This window comes from Pseudopodoces humilis, chromosome 1, assembly GCF_049639895.1.
Source record: "Pseudopodoces humilis isolate 2021_Gansu_Grassland_sample_001 chromosome 1, ASM4963989v1, whole genome shotgun sequence".
Lineage (NCBI taxonomy): Eukaryota > Metazoa > Chordata > Aves > Passeriformes > Paridae > Pseudopodoces > Pseudopodoces humilis.
In genome coordinates this window covers 2,454,069-2,476,226 of record NC_142200.1, presented here as the reverse complement: position 1 = coordinate 2,476,226, position 22,158 = coordinate 2,454,069, and the positions used below count along the sequence as shown (strand labels likewise).

The 22,158-nt window shown below is 43.8% G+C and overlaps 1 protein-coding gene across 15 annotated transcripts in view; it reads right to left on the bottom strand.

The window, feature by feature from the left end:
• Nucleotides 1-22,158, bottom strand: part of TSNARE1 (t-SNARE domain containing 1) — a 455,536-nt gene that overhangs the window by 356,861 nt on the left and 76,517 nt on the right. For all 15 annotated transcript variants that reach the window (XM_088056786.1, XM_088056777.1, XM_088056781.1 and 12 more), the window contains one exon: nt 219-341. In XM_088056786.1, the coding sequence (XP_087912912.1) occupies nt 219-303 (85 nt within the window). In that variant the 5' untranslated portion in view covers nt 304-341. The remainder of the gene's footprint in view (nt 1-218; nt 342-22,158) is intronic.

Below are 22,158 nucleotides of genomic sequence, written 5' to 3'. Positions count from 1 at the left end.
GGCTGCAGCCCCAAATCCTGAGCATGGTAAGATGTTGGGCCTCAATCACACAAATCAAACTGAAAAAGTTTAGGTTTCACCTTTGAAAATTAGTGTCAGAAATGACCCCTGGTGAGGGTGTGATATTTATACAGCAGCCACAGTGAACCTGAGCAAGTCAAACTTCAGTCCTCAGGGAGTCAGGTGGAATAAATTACAGCAAGGGATCAATACTTCACCGAGAGGTTGATAGCCTTGTCTCGAAGGGCCTCCAAATGGGTTCCTGCTCCCAAATCCACTCCCATCAATGGATCCATAAGACATTTTCTGGATAGTGATGGATGCAGGATTACACTTCAAACCTGAAAAACAGAGAGAAAGACAGGCACAGCCCTGTTAAAAGTCAGCTAAACCCCAGTAGCCTAAGGAAAAAAGAGGACTGAGAAAGCAAATAGAAGATACAGGGCAATCTCCAAACTTCAGGATGCCCACCTGCAAAAAATTAAAAGCACTAAAATCCAGGTGTTCTGGACTACAAATGGTTTTGAAGGCAAGCAAGTCATTTGACCTCCCTGTGTCTCATTTTCTCCACTGATAAAGGGCAACTTTTAATTCCTTGCTGTTCACAAAGTACTTTGAGATCCTGAGCTGGAAGGCAAAGACTTAAGCACTCAATCAAAAAAAAAGGTGATGCTGTCTTCTGGAACATTACTAGTACACAGCTGGCTGGAGTCTATCCATCACACTGCAGTCCTGATGAGCTCTCAAAAGAGGCAGTTTGCTGCTATAAGCTCCTGGGCCTCCAGTAGAAATATTTGAGCCAGAGTTATTTTGCCTTGCTGGTTAAAAATAAATAAAAATTTTAAATCTGCAAGGCCTGAGGTAGCAGCAGAATGAAATAAATGTGGCAGTGTCAGAGGAAGACAACTTCTTCCTCCTTATCCACAGAAATGCCTCGCCCAGACACCCTCCAGCATTTCAACAGTGTCCCAGGGCTTTGGTATCCAAATAGTTCAGCTCAAAGGCACAGAAGACACAATGGAATCAAAAGAAAAGATAAAGGTGCTGCATGAGCTGGGAAACTGGCCCAAACCCAGCTAGTGCTTTCTTACACCAAGGCTATGAAAACACCCAAAACTGGTGTTTCTACCACAAAAAAAGCTTACATGTGATGTGATTCTGGTGTGATGGCAGAATCAGAATGGTTTGGGTTGGCAGGGACCCTTAAAGGCCATCTAGTCCAACCTCCCCAGCCTGAAATGCTTCTAGTGATGGGGCATCCTGGTCCAGTGTTTCACTCGCCATAAACCAAAATTCTTCATTATAACCACTCTGTATCTACTCTTTTGTTAGTTTAAAACCATTGTACCATCACTACAGGTGCTACTAAAATTTTGTCCTCATCTTTCTTATACTAAGTATTGAAAGGCCACATTAAAGACTCCCCAGAGCCTCCTCTTCTCCAGGCTGAACAACACCACCTGTACAGCCTTTCTTCATGGCAGTTCATCTCTCTGATCATTTTTGTGGCCTCCTCTGGTACTGTTCCAACTGCTCCATGTCTTTCTTGTACTGAGAAAGATGTTGGGGTGTTAGGCTGGATGACATGAGCTGTGATATTTCATTCTGGGCTTGGATATTCAAATTTCTCATGTTCTGGACCAGTCATTTTCCCTCTGACATACAAAAATCTGGGAATGTGGCATATGACCACATGTCACGCAACGTCCTCATTGATATATATCTCAGGAAAAGGCTGAAGTCTCCTTTGAGATGCACTGACACTTGCAACTTTTCCTCTGGTTTGTCCGCCATGGAGAGCAAAGCACCAGAAAATCCCAGTTCTGCACTGTACTGGGCACAGCCTGATGGCCTCAGGCACCTGTTCTACTTCATTCTCCTTTTTTTTTTTCCTTTCAGAGTTCCAAAACCAAGCAAAAACATCAGTGCTGTGCTTCACCAGAAAGCGAAACTCCAGGACCAAAATAAATCACTCGCCATCCTCCCTTAATTGGGCCAGACACGTGAAGGAAGATGAAAGTGCCACCACCTTGTGAGAGCAGCGGTTGGGAGCTAAATCCATTAAAAGTGGAGAAAATCCAGAGTGCAGCTTCCCCAGCCAGCCTCAGTGTACCACGTACACACATAATTGGCATCTGAGGCTGCAGGTGCCCCCAGGCCAGAAATCCTTCATTTTTAGGGAAACAGCCTTCATCACAAACTTATGGAATCCAAGCTGTGAGAGCAGCCAGAGAGGGGTGAGGGTGTGTGTTGGTGTGTGCTTCAAGGAGACAGAAAATGGAGCAAACAAGAGGAACCAAGGAGCAAACCTGTAAACCAAGGCACTCAACAGCAAAACAATTCATCGTGTCAGTTGTGTGAAACTGCAAAACCATGAGCTCCCTGGAAAATACACCTTACAATTGTACTTTCTCCCAGGAGACCTTAGAGCAACTTTCAGTAGCTCACGAGGGTCTGCAAGAGAGGTGGAGAGGGACTTTTTAGGGGGGCATGGAGTGATAGGACAAAGAGTAATGGCTTTGAATTGAAAGAGAGTAGGTTTAGATTGGATATTTGGAAAAAAAATCTATATTCAGAAGCTGGTGAGGCCCTGGAGGAGGTTTCCCAGAGAAGCTGTGGCTCTCCCATCCCTGGAAGTGTTCAAGACAAGGTTGGACAGGGCTTGGAGCAACCTGGGATAGTGGAAAGTGTCTCTGCCCATGGCAGGAGGTTGGAAGTGGAAGATCTTTAAGGTCCTTTCCAACCCAAACCATTCTGTGATTCTGTGGTGTCTTGGAGGAAATTCTTGATCACAATCACTAAAACCTACAAGAATCAGTTGAAGATTTAGTTGGGAAGTCTGTGATGGACTTGGGAACAAACCTCAGCTCTCCCAGGTCTCAGGTGAGCACAGAACTACCAATACAACTTTCATCACAAAAAGAACCTGAGATCCAGCAAAACTCTTACCTGGGCACATGAAAGACAGTTAAGAGGAAGTCTTTGGGCAGAGCTAAGGAATTATTTTCTTTATCTCCCAAAGTTTAAGACCACTGCAGGGATTTGGGACAACCAAACAGCTTGAAAGCAGTCTCTTTACAGAGACTTTTTCCTGACCCACCCTCTCTCTTTAGAGATAAGCAAGTGGAAACATTTCTTGCCATGACTTCCCCAAGGCCACAGACAACAAACATGGAGTGAAAGTTTACACCCTGTTGTAAAATGCCTTGATTACGACTGGGCAAGTGTTGTTTTGGCAAACAGTGAATGCATCTATTTTTTCTCCAACAGAGTGGTGTGAAAGGGGGAGAGAAGGAGGGCTTTTAGAGCACTCCAAGTGTTTGATGTTGATTTATCATTTTCAGGACGTGTTTCCATTTTAAAGCTGTTTCTCCTTGTAAAGGAGGAAAAATAGAAAGAATTGAAAATGAAATATTTTGTTGTAGCTTAACCAACCTTTTTAGCAGCAGCCACCTCCCACCCCAACCTACCAAGCTATTGAAATAGCCCTTATTCACACAGCTCTGGAGCCAAATTCTTACCCCACAGTAATATATTTACAGGAAAATTTAAGAGCAGATCTAAATGCCTTTAATTTGATTGGCAATAAAAGCATTTCCCTCCCCATCCCCATGGCACTTCCCAAGTCTTTTGTCTACTGCTCCTCAGGGAAACTTGTCCAATTTACTGTGAAGGCAGTTTGTACAAATTGGAACAAGCATTTCCTAACATACTAGACACAAGAAAAAAATAAGAAAGAAGAAAAAAACATTTTATCACAGCTTTATCCTCATCACATGAAATACAAATAAAAGAATAACCACATCCAAGCCAGACCAAAAGGGGCATGAATTTGTATTTTAATGAAGTCAAGTACTTTCTGCTTTTTGTATTCTGTAGAAGCAAATCATGCCATGACTAGAACAGTAGGATGTAGAATCTCAAGGAAAGAGCTGGTCCATATCTCTTGGACTGGGAAAGATATTGGCAATTAACACCATGCAGGCAAAATTATTTTAGAGCTCTACACCCATCAGTCTCCATTTAGAGATACTTGGGTGGACAGTAGTGGGAATGAAGGGTGAGATTTCAGAATGGAAGAATTATTATTATTATTATTATTATTATTATTATTATTATTATTATTATTATTTTACATCTCAATCATTAAACTGTTCTTATCATCTTATCTCAAACCATGAGCTTTCTCATTTTTACTCACGCACTTCATTTCCATTAACCTGCTGGGGGTGGTGAGGGAGTGGCTGTGTGGAATTTATTTGCCAGCTGGAATTAAACCACAACAGCACTTTAGACAATTTATTTGTATTTAAATTTGAGATTGGCTGAGAAAGACATGGCAACATTTCTTTCCAGACAATACTGGAAAAAAGTGGGAAAGGAGGAGAGACATAGACATATTGGAGCAAATCCACTGAGGGACCATAAAGATGGCCAAGGGATGGAAGCACCCCCTGTATGAGGAGAGGCTGAGGGAGCTGGGGCTCTCCACCCTGGAGAAGAGAAGGATGTGGTGGTATTAACCTGTCTCAATATCTGATGGAAAGAAGCGAAACACAACGGAGCCAGATTCTTCCTGGTGGTGTTCAGTGACAGGACAAGAGGCAAAAGGGACTGAAAGTCAAGAAATTCCACTTCAAAAAAGAAAAAACAACCTGCTTGTTTTGGGGTTGGAGTGGTTGGCTTTATTGCTTGTTTTGTGGGTTTTTTTTTTATGGTGAGAGTCATCAAACATCAGCACAGGCTGTGTGACTTCTCTCTCTTTGCCTCCTTTGGGCTGAATTCTCTGTGGATATAACTTTTCTCTAGTCTCTCAGCCTCCTTTGGGCTGAATTCCCCTGGGATCCTCCCTCGTGGGGAGTCCCACTTATCTCAGTCCTTATTATTCGAAGAAAACTCCCGGGCTCATTAGATTCTGGTTTCTCGTGTTTATTGAAGGATTCTTACAAAAACTTGGCAGGTCTATTCAGACTAGCTGCACAAGCTGAAATCACCACAGCCTGGCTCATCTTGTTCTAATGATACAAAATGGCCCCGAACCACGCGGTCTTTTCACCTTTATACCAATTTCTACCCTATTAACTACAGACACATGTATTGTTATTATATCTCAACAAATAGGCTTTCTATATCTATTCAAGTAATTAAAAGTGCAACTAACTCTAAACCAATAATTTTTTTGTGCTTCTAAAAACTCCAGAAGCATGGAGAAGAAGGAAGAAGAAGGATTAAAAACTACACCTTTTTTCCTCCATCTTTACACCACATGTGAAACCCTCTTAAAATCTATATTTTCACCTCAGTGTTAAAAGAAACATTTTTCTACTTTCTGTTTAATTTCTTACAAACTCTGGCTTGCTCAGGGATATTTGGAAGCCTTTCTGTCAATATTATATAGGATTGATGTATTTTTTAAAGAATTGTATAGACAGAGAAATGTTCCTGCATTTCTAGACTCCTACAGGCTGCACAGAGAGACCTGGGGTCTCCATTCTTGGGGATATTCACGCCCTGATTGATCATGTGCCTGAGAAACCCGCTCCAGGTGATGCTGCTCTCAGGAAGGAGTTGGACAAAATGACCTTCAGGTGTTCCTTCCTACTTGTGGGAATCTGCAATTTTCCTCCTGTGATGCCTGAAACAGCATCAGAGCCATTCATGGCCCTCTTGGCAGACTGGAGGACCCTTACTGTGCCTATTTACTAAACAGGTGGTGAAAAGAGTAAGAAAATTGCAAACCCACCATATTTTTTTTTCCCCATTTTCAATAAAATAGTGGAATAAAGCCACTGAAAGTGCAATGGTGAAAACCAGAATGACAGCAGCTGGCAAGAAATCATATCAAATCAAGCTTCAACTCTTTATAGAAGTCAGCAGGCAGTGGATGCCTGTTATGCTCTCCTATTTGCATGGCCACAGAAATTGATAGGAGGTGCATTGAATTTTCTTTTTCTTTTTTTTGAATTAGAAAATTCATAGAATCACAGAATAGTTTCAGTTGGAAGGGCCCTAAAAATCCTCACATTCCAACCCCTTGCCATGGGGAGGGATACTTTCCACTGGCCCAGGTTGCTCAAGGTCTTATCCAACCTGGCCTTGAACAGCTCCAGGGATGGGGCAGCCACAGCTCCTCTGGGCAACCTGTGCCAGGGCCTCAGCACCCTCACTACAAAGAATTTCTTTCTAATACCTAATCTAAACCAACTCTTTTTTGCCATTAAACACTCCCAGTGGACTGCTGCCATAACCAAAGAACAACCTGTGTGGTGTCCACCAAGCTCTGCTCTCTCCATGTGTATTTTGAGCTGTGAGCTGGGTGATGCGACAGGAATTATCCTCATCAAATGCACACGCCGCACCCAACAGGGGAGTCAGATGACAGCTCCAGCCTCCAGAACAATCTTAACAAACCAGAAGTAATGTTCAACAAAGAAAATAAGGCTCTGCATAATCCAGGTCAACTGCAGGGGCCTGAATTTAGAAAGAGCAAACAAGAGCACCAACAGAGGATGGGGAGCTGCTGGCCAGGGTTGCAGAGAGGGATGGACGGATGCCACAGACTTCAAGCTGAACACGGATCTGCAGTGACATTTCCTGTAACAGTGGCAGGCATCATCACGGGATGTGTAAATAGGATTAGAATCTTCTCGACAAGGGAAGCAAACCTTTTGCTTGACACCACGCTGCAGAGTCCTCAAGCTCCAGCAAAGATTTTTGTCTGAGACTGAAGAGAGTCTGGAGGGAACTAGGAGAATGACAACAGGTCAAGAAAACATAGCCTGATAGGAAAGACTGAGTAAATGGGGTTGCTTTTCCTACAGAAGGGAAGATTGATGGGAAGATTTAATCCTTCAATTCTGCAAGGCTGCTGCAAAGAGACAGGGAGGAAAACATTCTTTTCCTTCCTTTTGGGCAAGACAAGGGACTAGATCTAAACCAAAGCTGGAAAGATGAACTGAGACATTGGCAGAGCCTACAAGGAAGGACAGAGTTCTTCTGGGAACAGGCAGCATGGAGAATGGTCTTCTTGCACCCGGAAGTGATAAAACCAGCCAATATTGAGTCCAGTCCTGTTTAACATCTTCACTGATGACCTGAATGATGGGGTGGTGCATCCTCAGCAAGTTTGCCAAACTCAGAGGAGTGGCTCCAAGCCAAACCCAGCCTGGCTGTGGACACTTTCAGGGGTGGGTCATCCACAGATTCTCTGAAAAATGTGTGCCAGGGCCTCACCACTCTCTGAATATAGAATTTCCTCCTAAAATTAAATCTAAGCCAGCTCTCTCTCAGTTTGAAGCCATTACTCCTTGTCCTGTCAGTTCAACCCTTGTCCAAAGTCCCTCTTCAGCTTTCTTGGAGCCCCCTTAGGCTCTGGAAGGGGCTCTGAGGTCTCCCTGGAGCCTTTTCTTCTCCAGGTGAAAAGCTCCAACTCCCTCAGCCTGTCTCCAGAAAAGATGTGCTCCAGCTCTCTGATTCTCTTTGTGGCCTCCTCTGGACTCACTCAGGCAGCTCCACATCCTTCTTATGTTGGGAGCCCCAGAGCTCCAGGTGAGGTCTCACCAGAGCAGACCAGAGGGGTAGAATCCCCTCCTTCACCTGCTGCCCACCCTGCTCGGGGTGCAGCCCAGGACAGGGCTGGCTTTCTGTGCTGCCAGAGCACCACTGCTGGGTCACCTTGAGCTTCTCATGCACCAACATCCCCACGTTCTGCTCAGGGCTGTTCTCAGTCCATTCTCTGCCCAGCCTGTGCTTGTGTTTGGCATTGTCCTGACCCAGGTGCAGGAACTTGCACCTGGCCTTGTTGAACTTCACTGGGTTCACCCAGCCCCACCTCTCCATCCTGTCCAGGTGCTCTGTTCCCAGCTCCACCACTGCCTTCTGATGGAGAAGTGCCTTCACTGGGGGCTCCAGAACTCAATGATGACACCTCCACTTCTGGATGACCCACCTGAGACATATTTTTCTGAGTTTTTTCACCCAGATAAAATCGTTTGACCAAACAGCCTGACCTTCACAAAGAGCTTGCAGATAATTTCACATTAATCATCTTCACTCATCAACCCCTACAGCCTCTGGTCAGCCCAGGTCACTCTTTCCATAAGAGCCTCCCTGAGGCTCCAGTTAATGAAGGGCCAGTCCCAGCCACTCCGTTAGGAGAGCTGTGTCTTCCCAACTCTTGAGCTTCGCTGTTTGATCTCTCTTTTGCCTTTTAATGTCCCCTCAGATGAACTAAACAAATTGACCTCCTTTCATTTCTCACTGGGAGATTTGTTTACACAGGAACCACAAGAAAGGATACTCAGCATTTCCTTGCTTTCCATACAGCTGCCTCCACTTCCCTGCCTGTAAAACTGACAGACAGATGCAGAGCTCTCCTGCTGGCAGAGTACCAGAGGCTCATAGAATAATTTGGGTTGGAAAGGACCTTTTAAAGGTCATCTAGAACAACCCCCCTGCAATGAGCAGGTACATCTTCAGCCAGTATCAACTTGGTTAATAGGAAAGTTTTTTGAAGTCATGAGATCAAAGGGCATATTTGCAAAGCCGTCTGCTTAGGGTTGACTCTGTCACTTGATGTGACATAGATGTGCTGCTTTTAAGCTTCTTTCCTTAGGGTTTTTCTCAATTAAAACCAGAACTCAATAAACCTGGAATTTACCTGGAAAAATGTCTCTTTCCTTTTTCCCACAGAGCCTGAATTTATGAACAAGCTCTGCTGTTGAATCACTTCGGTTTTTGTTTTGTTGGGTTTTTACTCAATGGTTTTAGCATCGAGTTGGTGTCATTGCACAAATCCCCGCGTGCCTCGTAGCACAACTGTCAGAGGTCAATCAGAGTAGCTGGAGGGGGATGACTTTCTTCTTTCTCACCCTGGGCCTTTGAGGTAATTTTTTCCCTTCAGGATTTTTTGTATAGTTTGTAATATTAATGTCATTTCCCTGGGTGGCTTTGGGCAGGCAGGGAGAGGAGAGCAGTGCTCAGGAGCTGCAGAAATGCCTGGCAGGAGGGTGGTCAGGAGCAATGCCCAGCCTGCAGCAGGACTGGGAGTGCAGCAGTACAGATATTTCCTCACACTCTGCTTCCCAACTGAATTCTAAAGCTGATGGAAGGTCCTTGGAGAATGAAGTCATCATCTCTGTCCCCACAGCCTGAGGACCTCACTGTCTAGTCTAGGTTGACAAGACACAAAATACGACAACAAAAAAACAACAACAAACCCCCCAGGGCACATCCATATATCACATCCATAATCTTGTACAAATTAAACAGACTTCCAGAAGCTTCTAGAGACACTTCTGTGGTACTTGACTGGCGTGACATCACCAGTGACTGTGAACAGCCTGACTCAACCCCTTGAACTGTGCTCTTCTCTCCCCTCCTCCACTGAAGCTCACAACAGAGCAAAGCGAACGCCCACGGCCCGGAGGCATCGTGGAGTAGATGCAAAGTAAAACCAGAAGAGATTATCTCAGGAATGAGCTGTTCCTGCTTTTCTCCAGATTTGCTAAAAAACAATGACAAAAACTCTCTTTTTGCATTCTTCCTTGTCAAAGTCCTTATTTGAGGAAAGCAGCTGATTGCTTCCTAATGGATTTGGTTTCTCCTCCGCGCTGCCACTGTAGAAGTCTCCAGGAGCAGAGCATTTTGTCCCGGGAACAGGTAGGATCAGAGACAACGAGATAAGACATCTGTGATATTTTATGGAGATACACACCAAGCCTCAAACTGAGACAGCTGGTTCACTGTGCCTCTTACTGTGATGACACCAAGAGCTCTGGCTGTTCTCAGCACATCTGATTGCAGCCTTTGCTCAATCTCATTTTTCATCCAGTTCAGCAACACCACACAAAGCCAACAGGAACAGCTCCTGCCTAACCCCTTCTTTCATCACTCAGTCATCCCCAAGATTTGCAGCTGTAGTGGCACCCAGCAGGTAGAAAAGACCCTTTCCATGCTATTACATCCCTGTCCATCAAAAGGCACCTCCAACCCCACCAAGTTCTGGATGCCTCCACCCAGGAGTTCCTGTTGATATCAGAAGGCTTCAGGTCTGATGGACACACGTGAAACAAAAAGGAGAAGGAAACCACAAGCAACAGAGATGGGAATGGATGGATGCAAGTTGTCTGTACACATTTCACGTTGCACCAATGTCTGCACATCAGACACGATGAACAGAGGCAAGGAAGGCAATCTGGAAGCTTGCTGTTCTCCTTTCATGTCAGTCCCAGCTGCCACTTCAATAAACAGACTCTCCTTCCGCATCTACCTGACTGCATGCCTTCTCACAAGAGAACAGAAGAGAGGCTTCAAACCCTGCTATGTGGCACCAGAGACAGGCTGGCCTTAGGCAAATGCCAAGAAGAAGGGCTGGATATGTTTTGTTTACCTTGGGAATCTCAGATTCACAGACCCTCCCGCTCCCCCTCCTTTAAGGTATGTAAACTTCTTGAGAGCAAAAGTACCTGCTAGAAAAAGTCTTCCATCAAAAGGATCACAGATGCCATGGAAAGACAGATGCCTTCCACCCCGAAAGCACGAGGCAGCACACTCTGAGGAAGTTTGGTTCCCCAAAGCAGCAGCTGAGGGTGATAAATGACAGTGATGGCACAAGCAAGGCCAGCCCTCAGAACCCAAATATCTTTACTGCTGGAGAAGATCAGGCTTTCCTGATACTGAGGAATTCAGACCAAGAGAAAAGAAGCCTCCTGAGTCTTTGGGAGACCAAAAATCTTTTGAGCACTGAGCTGTGTGTAATGTTTTCTGCTGTTCCAGGCCATATCATGGCAGTGCTTTCATTACTTAGTGCCAGGTCACTCTGAGCTCATTTTGATCAAGATGTGATGTCACCCTTCCTATTTTTTAAACTGACATTAATACAACAGTTAAACATTCCTTCTGGCTCCTGCAGAAGATGATCTAGACAGCTTCAAACCCTGAACTGCCCGAGTACAAATGCTCCAAAATTCTGTTGCTTCTACCTCAAGGGTTTTCTTTCTATTTTTTACCTGTATTGCCTTCTTCTATTTGCTGTTTTGTGCCATGCTGTCTAGTTTTTGTGAACCTTGCATGTAGAACAGTCTTAATCTATCCATATGCTAGACAAACACAGAAGTATTACATATTTCAGTGAACAGCAAAATTAAATTTCCAGTCAGTTCAAAAATCCAGGTTTCATCTGCCTTTTCACTGGTTACAAAAGATGAATATTAATGTCTATTTGCTGTAATAAAAAAAACAGGGAGGAGGAACACAGGAAAGAGGGAACTGATGTCTAGTTTGCTACTCTGACGTTAGAGTAAACTTATTAATTATAAAAGATGTGCACGCACGGATGGACAGAGACCAACTGCACCACACTAGGTCAGCTAAACAAAATTAGAAATGGCATTTATAAATTCATATTGGATTTCAACAGAATAATGAAAAATGCATCTGAGGATGGCAACAAATTCAGAGTCCTCGGGAACATCTTGATAGACAGAGCTGCAATTGCTTAAGGGAGGAAGATGCAGGGCAAAATGGGTGAATTAATAAAGTAATACAGTCCTAAATCCCAGGATCCTGCTCCCCCACCAAAAAACATAACTCATTTTCACTTCCCAAAGAAATAATATTCAACACACACAATCAGAATATGCTCTCACCTCCATCAGTGTTTACTACCAGTCAGATTATAAATAAACCTTGCAGAAGGGTAAATGAGAAGCTGCATGGTCTGGTGAGGACAAAGTGCACAGTGGGAAATAAAGAATCTACTTCTACCTTTAAATGAAGAATCTACTTCTACCTTTGTCTGTGATTCATCAGGAGACAGAAAAGGTTTCATCAAGAGACATTTCAGATTTCCTACCAAGACCATGGGAGAAGATCAAAGTCAGTTATGTCCAGTGTAAATCTAACCAACAGATCACAGAACAATGATGGAAAAGACTTTTAAGGTCATTGAGTCCAACCATTAACCTAACCATGTTCACAGCTACCAAACCCCCAAGGGCCGCTTCCACAAGCCTTTTGAACACTTCCCTGGTTGGTGATTACACCACCTCCCTGAGCAGCCCTTTCCAGTGCCTGACTACTCTGTTGGTGAAGAAATTTTCATGAATCATAGCCCAGAGTCAGCAGTGGCTGTGAGCCAATTTTCCTGCCAGACTAAAGGGAATTTGCTAAAAAGCTTACAGTGAACCTGCCATTGCACATATTTCAGGAAACACAACCATGGTCAATTTTCCAACTCATTCAGTTTTGCCACAGCCTCTCGCTGACAAGGAACGCGGTTGATCCCTTAATTATTTCAAGTGGTTCTTAGTATCCCACCAATCTGTTGTTCAGAGAAGGACTTTCTGCCTGTGTTTTTAAACCACAACACAATCTCCCTAAGCCAGGATGGAAAGTGAGCACCGTGATTATCTTTATTTCAACTTCCCTTCTCCTCAAACAAAAAACATTTTAAAAAATGGTTGTAAGGTAAAGGAATGCCCCACAGTAGAAGAAAAGTCACAGGAAGGCAAGGAATTGCTGGGGTTGCTTTCAACAAGGCAACAGGATGAATATTAACATAGACTAAAGAGGAATGAGCAGTAGAGATGTTTTTTACCACAGACATTCCCCAGAGGGACCCAGCAGAAAAACCCAGCAAGAAATCCTTGGAAAACACACTAACAACCAACCCTCATTAGCTGGGGATGCTCCATGATGGAGCTGAGCCTCCTACCACATTTCCTGCCTGCAGCAGAGTGTGCTAGGAGAGCACAGGATTAGCATAGTAAAACAAAAGAGATTTCACCTCATTTGAAGGCTTTACAGGCCAAGATGACAAGACAGAGGAACACACAACATCTGGATGTGTAAATATGTGCTGTCAAAGGAACTCGTCTTCTCCAGACCAGCTGCACTCACAAAGAATTTGTGAGACAGCAGAGACAGCTATCAGCCTGAGGCAGCCTGTGGAGAGATAAATTCATGCCCTTCCCATCATTCTTTCATCCTAATGACAGATATTTTGGGGTACATTCACCCTCATGTTGAGAAAAGCATTGGTCAGGTCTCCTCTGACACAGCCTCCAATCAGTTATGAACCAGAGACCCTAAAAAGCCCCATTTCAGCCAGTTTCACAGTTCACCAGGCACTGGAGGACTCCTCCTTCCTGATGATGAGCTCGTGTAGCACATGATGGCACCAAAGGGAACCGAGAGCAAAAATCAAGGAGGAAAAGCAGCTCTGCTCCAGCGCGTGACTCATGCGAGAGGAACACCAAGCCCCGAGCGAGCCAAGGAAAAACAGCTGAGTGGCAAACCCTGCACAGGGGAGAAAAGCTGCCCTTAAAAATGCAGACTGATGGTTTTTCCACCAAGAAAGAGGGTGTATTTTTTACACTGTGAACTGTATGCAAGATCCTGGTGAAGACAGGACGCGCAGTGCGGGGTGCACTTGTCAAAGTGCGGGTGCCAAATACAATCTCAGATGTCCTGTGAGGCTTGGGTGGGGCTGGAAGTGGTGGCTGGTGATGCACAGCCTTCTGGGCTGGCAGAAGAGTGGGAAACCGCTGCAAATTAAGGCACCTAAATCATAGAATTTTGTGGGTTGGAAAAGACCTTTAAGATCGTTGAGTCCAACCAGACATTGCCAAGGCTGCCACTGTCCCCAGGTGCCACATCTACACGTCTTTTAAAGTCCTCCAGGAATGGTGACTCCACCACTACTCTGGGAACCTGTTTCAATGCTTGACAAGCCTTTTGGTGAAGAAATTTTCCCTAATAGCCAACTAAACTTCTCTTAGCACAATTTAAGGTTATTTCCTCTTTTCTTGTTACTTGTTACTGGGGAGAAGAGACCGACCCTGACTTCTCAGTGCGCACCCAGAGCTACTGGGAGAGACTTCAGTCACTACAGCCAGTGAGGAGTGGAGACCCAGTCAAAATACACAGGAGGTGCCTGCCTACTTTTCAGTAGAGAGAGGGAGTGGAGGAAGTTTTGCAGCCCCAGGGAAGCTTAAACATGTAATAGATTTTTTTTTTTAAAAAGCCCCTGAAAATTTACCTTTAAATTTATCATTTTCAACAGTCTTTTTAATGTTTTATCCAATTCTACCACTTTCTTCCCAATGCAGTAGAAGAACAAAAAAATGTAATATCTCATCAGATGGGGAAAAGAATACTGGAGTACAGGAAATTCCCATAAAATAACACCCCTTGAAATCCTGAGTGACCTGGAAAAGGCAAACCTTTTTCTTCCAGTGCAAGAACTGTGGGGTAATGAAGTTAATCCATGAGGAGACAGGAATGAAAGTAAGAAAGAAGATAACCTTCATGTAAAGTCTTAATTGTGCAAGAACTTCATGCCACAGGCTGTTGTGCATCCTGAAACCTTACACAGGCTTAAAAATGCAACAGGACTATGAAAAGAAGGAAGGAAAAAAGGAAGAACAAAAATACATTGTGTGGTACTAAATGTACCACCTCTGACTGAAGAAAATGGGAAAACACTGGGAGAAGTCTTTCCCTTTTTCTCATGCTCTCCACAAATCCAGTCTGGATTTGATTCATTTTGCATGGACCTATCTCTGGTCCTGACCCAGTTCACCTCTTCCTGTGACAATTCTAGAAGGAAATCCTTCAGGAAAGCACAAAAACCAGAAGTTCAAGAGCTGCCAGGCTACTTGAAGTTCACCTCTTCTGGTCAGCTGCTCTGTCTTACCTCTCTCCATGGCCATGGGGAGGATGGCTGCACTCTGCCCCAGTAACCTGGACCATTAAATGAGGTTAGACCAGACCTAAGAGCCAGGTTTGAAGATAACCAGATCTCCATCACCCAAGAGAGGAAAGAAAGGAGAAAGGAAGAGCATTGACAGAGGCCTGGGCACACGGCTGAGCATCCTTCTGTGTCCAGGCAGTTCAAAACTAAATCTATCCATAAACTTGTAAACACATTTTGGAGACAAAAGTCAGGAATGGGCCCAGGGAACTAACAGATTCCAAGTTCACACCTGAAGAAGAGCGTGCAAAAGATGAATCTGTGTTGTGCTTCATTTTACTGCTCTGCACAGGAATACTGCAATTATGTCGTCTAATTGCATCCCTGTTAGGGATTAATGTGAATTAAGGTGGTTACACCGTATAAAAATATTTAGGTCCCAATAAGGTGAGATGAGGGACTGACTCTGTTCTGCTCTCCCTGCTCTCAGCTGGTGACAGCAATGCCCACAGAACTTCCACCACCCAGGAATTCCTATTCCAACATCATTACACAAAGATGCAATATTGAGTAGAAATACAGACACCCACACTTGATTTTTTATATCCTCTACCCAAGCTTGTCTAATCTCACTGGCCCCATTATTTTATTGTTTGGTGGGTGTTTTTAGTGACTTGACTCTATGTAAACAAAAAGATCCACATTTGAGAATTGTTTCCTCCTGCCCTTTGTAGCCATCAGCCAGCTTCCTAACTGGTATTTTTTTGACTCAGAAAGCTTTTTCAGCCTGAAGAAAGCACCATTCTGAAAACAAATAAAACATAAAAGGAAAGAGACTCCTCTGTAATGGAGTTGGGACACGGACCAAAAGAACTTGTATTTCAAATGTTCTATTGCACCATTTACTTGTGCTACATTCAGAGCTTTGGGAAGCCATCCAAACCTGCACAGACACAAAATAATCCATGGAAATTACAGCTGCAAGGTGCCAGTGACAGCAGAAAGTGTTTTGATGGGGAAAATGAAACTGAAGATTCAAGGATGAGGTGAAAAGCATGGAACAGCTTATGCAGAAAGAGAGATGTCCAAAAAATAAAGAGTGAACTGAGGAGATTTGTCACCACCACCACTCCCCAAAAAATGAAGTGATAAAGTCAATGAAAGAAGCCCTGTGCAAAAATTAATTGGACAAAAGCTGGAGGAGCTTTTGTCCTGTCTAGAGGTTTTTGCTTCCCCTCCTATGTCACTGGAGGATGTAAGGAGTCTAGAAAAGATGAGGGGAGGGGATGTGGTGGCTGCTGAGTCCCTGAGCACATAAAGCTCTTCTGAAGATGTGCCTCAGCACAAGCCGATGGCTCCCCTGCAACATTTTTACAAGGACATGTGGTGACAGGACAAAGGGGGAATGGCTTCAAACAGAAAGAGGGCAGGTTTAGACTGGATTAAATTCTTCCCTGTGAGGGTGGTGAGGCCCTGGCACAGATTGGCCAGAAGAGCTGGGGATGTCCCACCCCTGGAAATGTCCAAGGTCAGGTGTGGATGGAGCTCTGAGCAACCTGGGATAGTGGAAGATGCCCCTTTCTGTGGCAAGGGAGCTCAAACTGGATGAGTTTTCAACCCAACTGAAACCATTCCATGATTTGCATTCCCCTTGAAAATAACCTGATTAAGTGACATTTAACATGAAAAAAAATAATGCTCACAAATCCTATCAGCTATGCAAAAATGCAAACTACCTTTAAATTTAAAGAAGATAGAAAAGCTTATCTGCTGTACCTTTCAAATCAACCCCCAATTTCACTATTAAGAGGAAAATAAAAACACTGCAACTGGAGCATAAAGGAAATAGTTTAAGGTCAAATAAAACCACGAATAATTCAGGCAATTAAGATCATGGGAGCACTGGGACAGTGCAGAGTGTTGTGTCTAATGGGTTCCACAACAAGACCAAAAATATTTATACAAATCGAGCAGTGCCTCCTTCTTTGTGCTGCCTTAACCCAAGGATTAAATGTTTCCCATGAAAGAGATGAGAATCTGACCTCTAATGATTACATGCCCATAAAAATCAGAAGGTATTGCTGTTATTTCAAGTAGGTATCACAAACCACTGCATCAACTAAATTTTGCCAGGCATTGTACACATTGCAGATCTTTCAGAATAAATTGTTTCACTGCAAAAACAGAGTGTGTGCAGCTCCAGCAGGGAGGGGTAGTCCCACTTTAAACTGCTCAAAGGAAACACTTGCCTCCACCAGACCATTATTTTGCAGGGAAACGTTTTAAAATCCATTTTCAAACACTCAGTTTAAAAAGTTGAGGTGGATGCTCTCTGCAGATAAAATTAAGACAAAATATAAGAGAATGAAATGCTAAAAACAGAAATCTGGTCCAGATGGATTCCTGTCTGAATTCTATAAAATATTTACAGATTTTCTGTCACCAAAACTTACGTTTCTTTTTGATGAGGTGGAAACCAAAGGCTCTCCACTTGTCTTGCTGTTATTTTTTGGTTTTAAACTCTCATGGAAAATATAATAAAGTTATTTAGGAGAAATAAAAAACGTAAAAAAACAACCCAAAAAAAACCAAAACAAAAACAAAACAAATTAAAAAACTCCATCAAAATAAACCACCAAAACCCAACTGACTTTAATCAGTGGGTAATTACTGCAACTCTAATTAATCAATGTTGATTCTACAAATCCTATACAAAAGAGAGATTGTCCCTTTTGCTTAATTGAGTCCAAAATTTTTCCCTAAATTCTAGGTTCAAGGTTTTGATCATTAAAATAGGCTTAGCTTGGATAAGCACAGCCTGATACCACCATCATTCACATAATAAATTTACAGCCTTGTCCTCTGACAGTGCTGTCTCTAGACACCAAAAGATACTTCATCATGTGTCATAAGGGTAAAACATCAATTTTTTCATTTCAGACACGCCAAAAAAAGTTCTCAGCTTTCCGCTCCTAAATCTGTACATTCCATTTTCCATCAGGCAGACTGACAGCTCAGCTCCCCAAGGAGGAGGGGGCAGTTCATATGCACATGACATGCTGACTGACTTTCTGTTTGTTGTGGTCCTGTAGGTGATGGAGCAGGGGGAAACACAGCAATCCTTTAAACTGCCAATTATCCCATCAGTCCTGGCAGGACTTTTGGAGAAGGATGTGACTGAACACCAGCAACTCAACCCTTTTGTTTCAGGGTGTGCATCCAGGCTCTGGATTTGATGTTAAAAAAAGCAGTGGGCTGAAACCAGAGGATGGAGGTCTAGGTCGTGGTTCTCAGATTTCTTACTCAAGGTTCTGCATCTTTGTTCCTCTGCCTACCTCCAGTAAGGGAGCCAAAGGTCTTAAAACATTAATTTCTACCACAACAATCACAGAACCATGGAATTTTCTTAGGTTAGAAAAGCCCTTTAAGAGCATCAAGTCATACCCTTCCCCCAGCACTGACAAAGCCACCACAAACCCACGTCCCCAAGTGCCACATCTACACATCTTTTAAATCCCTCCAGGGATGGTGACACCACCACTGCCCTGTTCCAATGCTTGTCAGCTCTTTCAGTGAACAAACTTTTCCTGGTGCACGTGCTAGACCAGAATTTCTGTCTTTGTTGGCTGTTCTCAGCTCAGTGCAGCACAAAGAACTATCTCCACATATTATTTGCAGATTAAAAGGGAAAAACAAGCAAACAAGCAAAACCCACCCACTATGGTCTGCTTCCAAAGCCATTTCACATAGTATGAGATAAGAACTTAACATGTTTTAAGTGTTGGAGGTGTATCCCTCTTTTTTCAATCTGATCTTGGATTCATTACTCAGTTATTATGCTTTTTACAAGCAGAATAAGAGACTACATAATGATTTGGTCTCCACTGGTTGTTGACTTGATAAACACTACAATTAATTCAAATTACCATGCTGCCCTTCCTTTCCCTTCACACTTTCAGAAATGTCTCTCTAAACCAATCTATGATTACCAGTCATACATAAAAGCTTCAGAAAAACACTCCTCCACAAGCATATGGCAGAGCAAATTTGTCCAGCATTGCCGGCTTTCCATGGCATTTATCTTGAGAAAGGCATTACATAGAGATGCCTCCATGTGTTGGCTTTCCTCAGCAAGGCACAGATATCCTTTATCCCATTTTGGAGTGCACTGTATCCCCAGGAGAGCATCCTGCTCCCAGAGATGCTTCAGGCAGCTGTGGACTGTAATCAGTTCCCCAGGATCTCAGCTGCGACATCCATTCTCAAAGTCAATCCTGTGCTTTCCAGGAGCTGTACCAGACTTCAGGCACACGCCATGGCAACCAAATTCAAGTGCACTTGTTCAAAACCATCATTTAGTCAGAGAAAAAAAAAAAAAAAAGTGGGGGGGGGAGTGGAGGGAAAAAATAGCAGCAAGTTTAACTAAGTACTTTATGAACAACATAATTCACAGAATCACTGAATCATTTAGGTTGGAAAAGATCTCTAAGATCATCAAGTCCAATCTTTGACTGATCTCTACCTTGTCAACCATACCAGAGCACTGAGTGCCATATCCAGTTTCTTGGACACCTCCAGGGATGAGGACTCCACCACTTTCCTGGACAGCCCATTCCAATAGTTGACAACCTTTTCCGTGAAGAAATTCCTCCTGCTGTCCAGCCTGAACCTGCTCTGATGCAGCTTAAGGCCATTTCCTCTCATCCTGTTCATTGTTCCCTGGGAGATGAGATCAACACCCACCTGGATGCCCTTCCTGTCAGGGAATTGTGGAGAGCAAGATGGTCCCCCCTGAGCCTCCTTCACTCCAGGCTGAACCCCACCAGTTCCCTCAGCTGTTCCTTATATATAATATATATTCCGTATTCTTTAGACCCCTTTCCAGCACCATTCCCTTCTCTGGACATGCTCCAGCTCCTCAATCTCTTTCTTGAAATGAGTGGCCCAGAAGTGAACGCAGCACTCAACACGTGGCCTCACCAGTGGACAGCACAGATGGACAATCACTGCCCTGCTCCTGCTGGCCACATTATTTTTTATACAATCCAGGATGCCCTTGGCCTTTTTGCCCACCTGGGCACACACTGGTTCGTGCCCAGACACACAACAGCCACTGTTTAAAGCATGGCAATGACCAGCACATTCCCACCACAGACCCGCTGCTCCTGATACTCCTCTGTGCAAGGGAAGGGAGAGCACAGGGAACAGCTGTCAAACATAACAGCAGCTGCTGGTATGAGTTAACCTGAGCCATTACAGCCTCTCTCCTGTATCAGGACATTGTCCCAGAGCACACTGAAGCAATTCAGCCTCCCAGATTTAACAGCATGACACTGGTGCTCAGGTACAGCGAGATGGAAAAGCTCTTAAAATAACAACCTCAAACGGTGTAATTTCATTAAGGCAGGCTGACCCTTGCAGCTTCTGCTCGTGTTCTTCCCTGGTATTGTTACTCTGTGATTTAGTTCACTCCCTGGAAAATCTCCTTTTTCTTTCTGTCTTCCCAGTCGTGTATATATTTATAAATACAGAGGGATAAAGAGAACACAGATAAACCCTCAAGGTGTTTCTTTCCATGCCGGTCCAAGCAAGAATACAAGAACAAGATATTCTGTGTGTTACAGACAGTGGTTTGCAAGACTGTACACAGCCTTCCTTCAGTGCTTATTTAATTACCAAACCCAGGTCCAAGAGCTAAAAGCGCCTGATGGATACATAGAAGACTCCTCAAGCTTAACTGATGGTCCTGCAAGTTAAAAGCTCAAAAGTTATTAAAGACTACAAAACCCACAAACCCAAAATCAAACAAAGGAAGAAAACCCAAACAAACAACAACAAAACCCCAAGGACATAGGATAGTTGGAAATCTAGCCCTGCCCTCCCTGCCATGGGCAGGGACACCTTCCATCATCCCAGGCTGATGGGATGATCCAACATCCAAGCCCCATCCAGCCTGGCTTTGGACACTTCCAGGATGGGGCAGCTTCTCTGGGCAACCTGTGCCAGGGCCTTACCACTCTCACAGGGAGGAATTTCTTTCTAATATCCAACCTAAATCTCCCCTACTTCAGTTTGAAGTCATTTGCCCTTGTCCTGCTACTCCAGGCCATTTTCCAAAGTCCCTCTCCAGCTCTCCTGGAGCCCCTTTAGGCACTGGAAGGGGTTCTGAGGTCTCCCTGGAGCCTTCCCTTCTCCAGGCCGGACATTCCCAGGTTTCCCAGCCTGGCTCCAGAGCAGAGAGGCTCCAGCTCTTGGAGCATCTCCATGTTCTCCTCTGGACTCACATCAACAAGTCCATGTATTTCTTACATTGGGGACCTCAGGCCTGGATAAATTACTTCAGGGGGTCTCACAAGAGTGAAGCTGAGAGGAAGAATCTCCCTGCCAAGGAAGCCAACTCTGTTAAATTAAACTTGAAGAACTCCCAGGACCTGGTAACTTGAGACAGACTTTACTTTGCAAAACCTGAACAGTCTGAAAGCTGGATTCCCTCCAAGGAGGAGACCTGATGAGTTTCCAGACATTTCATTCTCTAACTCTTCTCCAGGAGTCCTGCACACACAAGTTTCTCCATCAGCAAAGGAAATTTAAGTTTTGCGTGTATGTCAATCTCTGTATTTTAAATTCATGCCCCATCCCTGAAAGTGTCCAAGGCCAGGATGGATGAGGCTTGGAGCAACCCGGTCTAGTGGAAGGTGTCCCTGCCCATGGAAAGAGGGGTTTGGGATTAGATGATCTTTAAGATCCCTTCCAACCCAAACCATTTTGTGATTCCATGAAAATTACAACATACGCACTTACAGTCATTTCAATTCTATATGTTAATTAGCTTTTAAAATAACTCAAAGATGAGATACCTTCTAGAATCTCTTTAAAATACTTGGATTTGTCAAGTGAGTCTCAATATGTAATTCCATATCATTTGATCCTCTCAAAAACAAGTTTGTAATGGACCAAACAGAGGCACTAAAATCCCAAATAAAGATAAGGATTGTCAGCTTCAACACAAAATTCTCTAAAGAGGGTGAAAAACGATCTGTAATTTCAAGCTGCCATCTCAAGAGAGCTTCTTCCTTTCCTAAATCTGTCAAAACTCTGGACTATCACAGTCCATCCCAGCCTCTCATGCTGTTTTACCCATGGGAGAACCCAGAAACCGCATTTGCCAACCCTTGCAAAAACCTGTCAAATTTTTATTCGATGAAGTAAAATTTAAAATTATTTGAATAATTCTTTCATGCATTTCATGACTAAATCAACCCAGACCTTTTTCAGTCAGTGAGGGAAACAGGGATGTAAACTTCATTACAGCTCAGTACAACCACCAGAAAAGGAAAGAACTTCATAAAAAGGGTCGGTTCAGTACATCAGCGCCAACCTTTCAGGCAGGACTGAATTATTTCAGCACCAGCTCCTCAAAGAACATTCTGGTGGTCAAAATATTCAAAGTCTTCCCCTTAGGA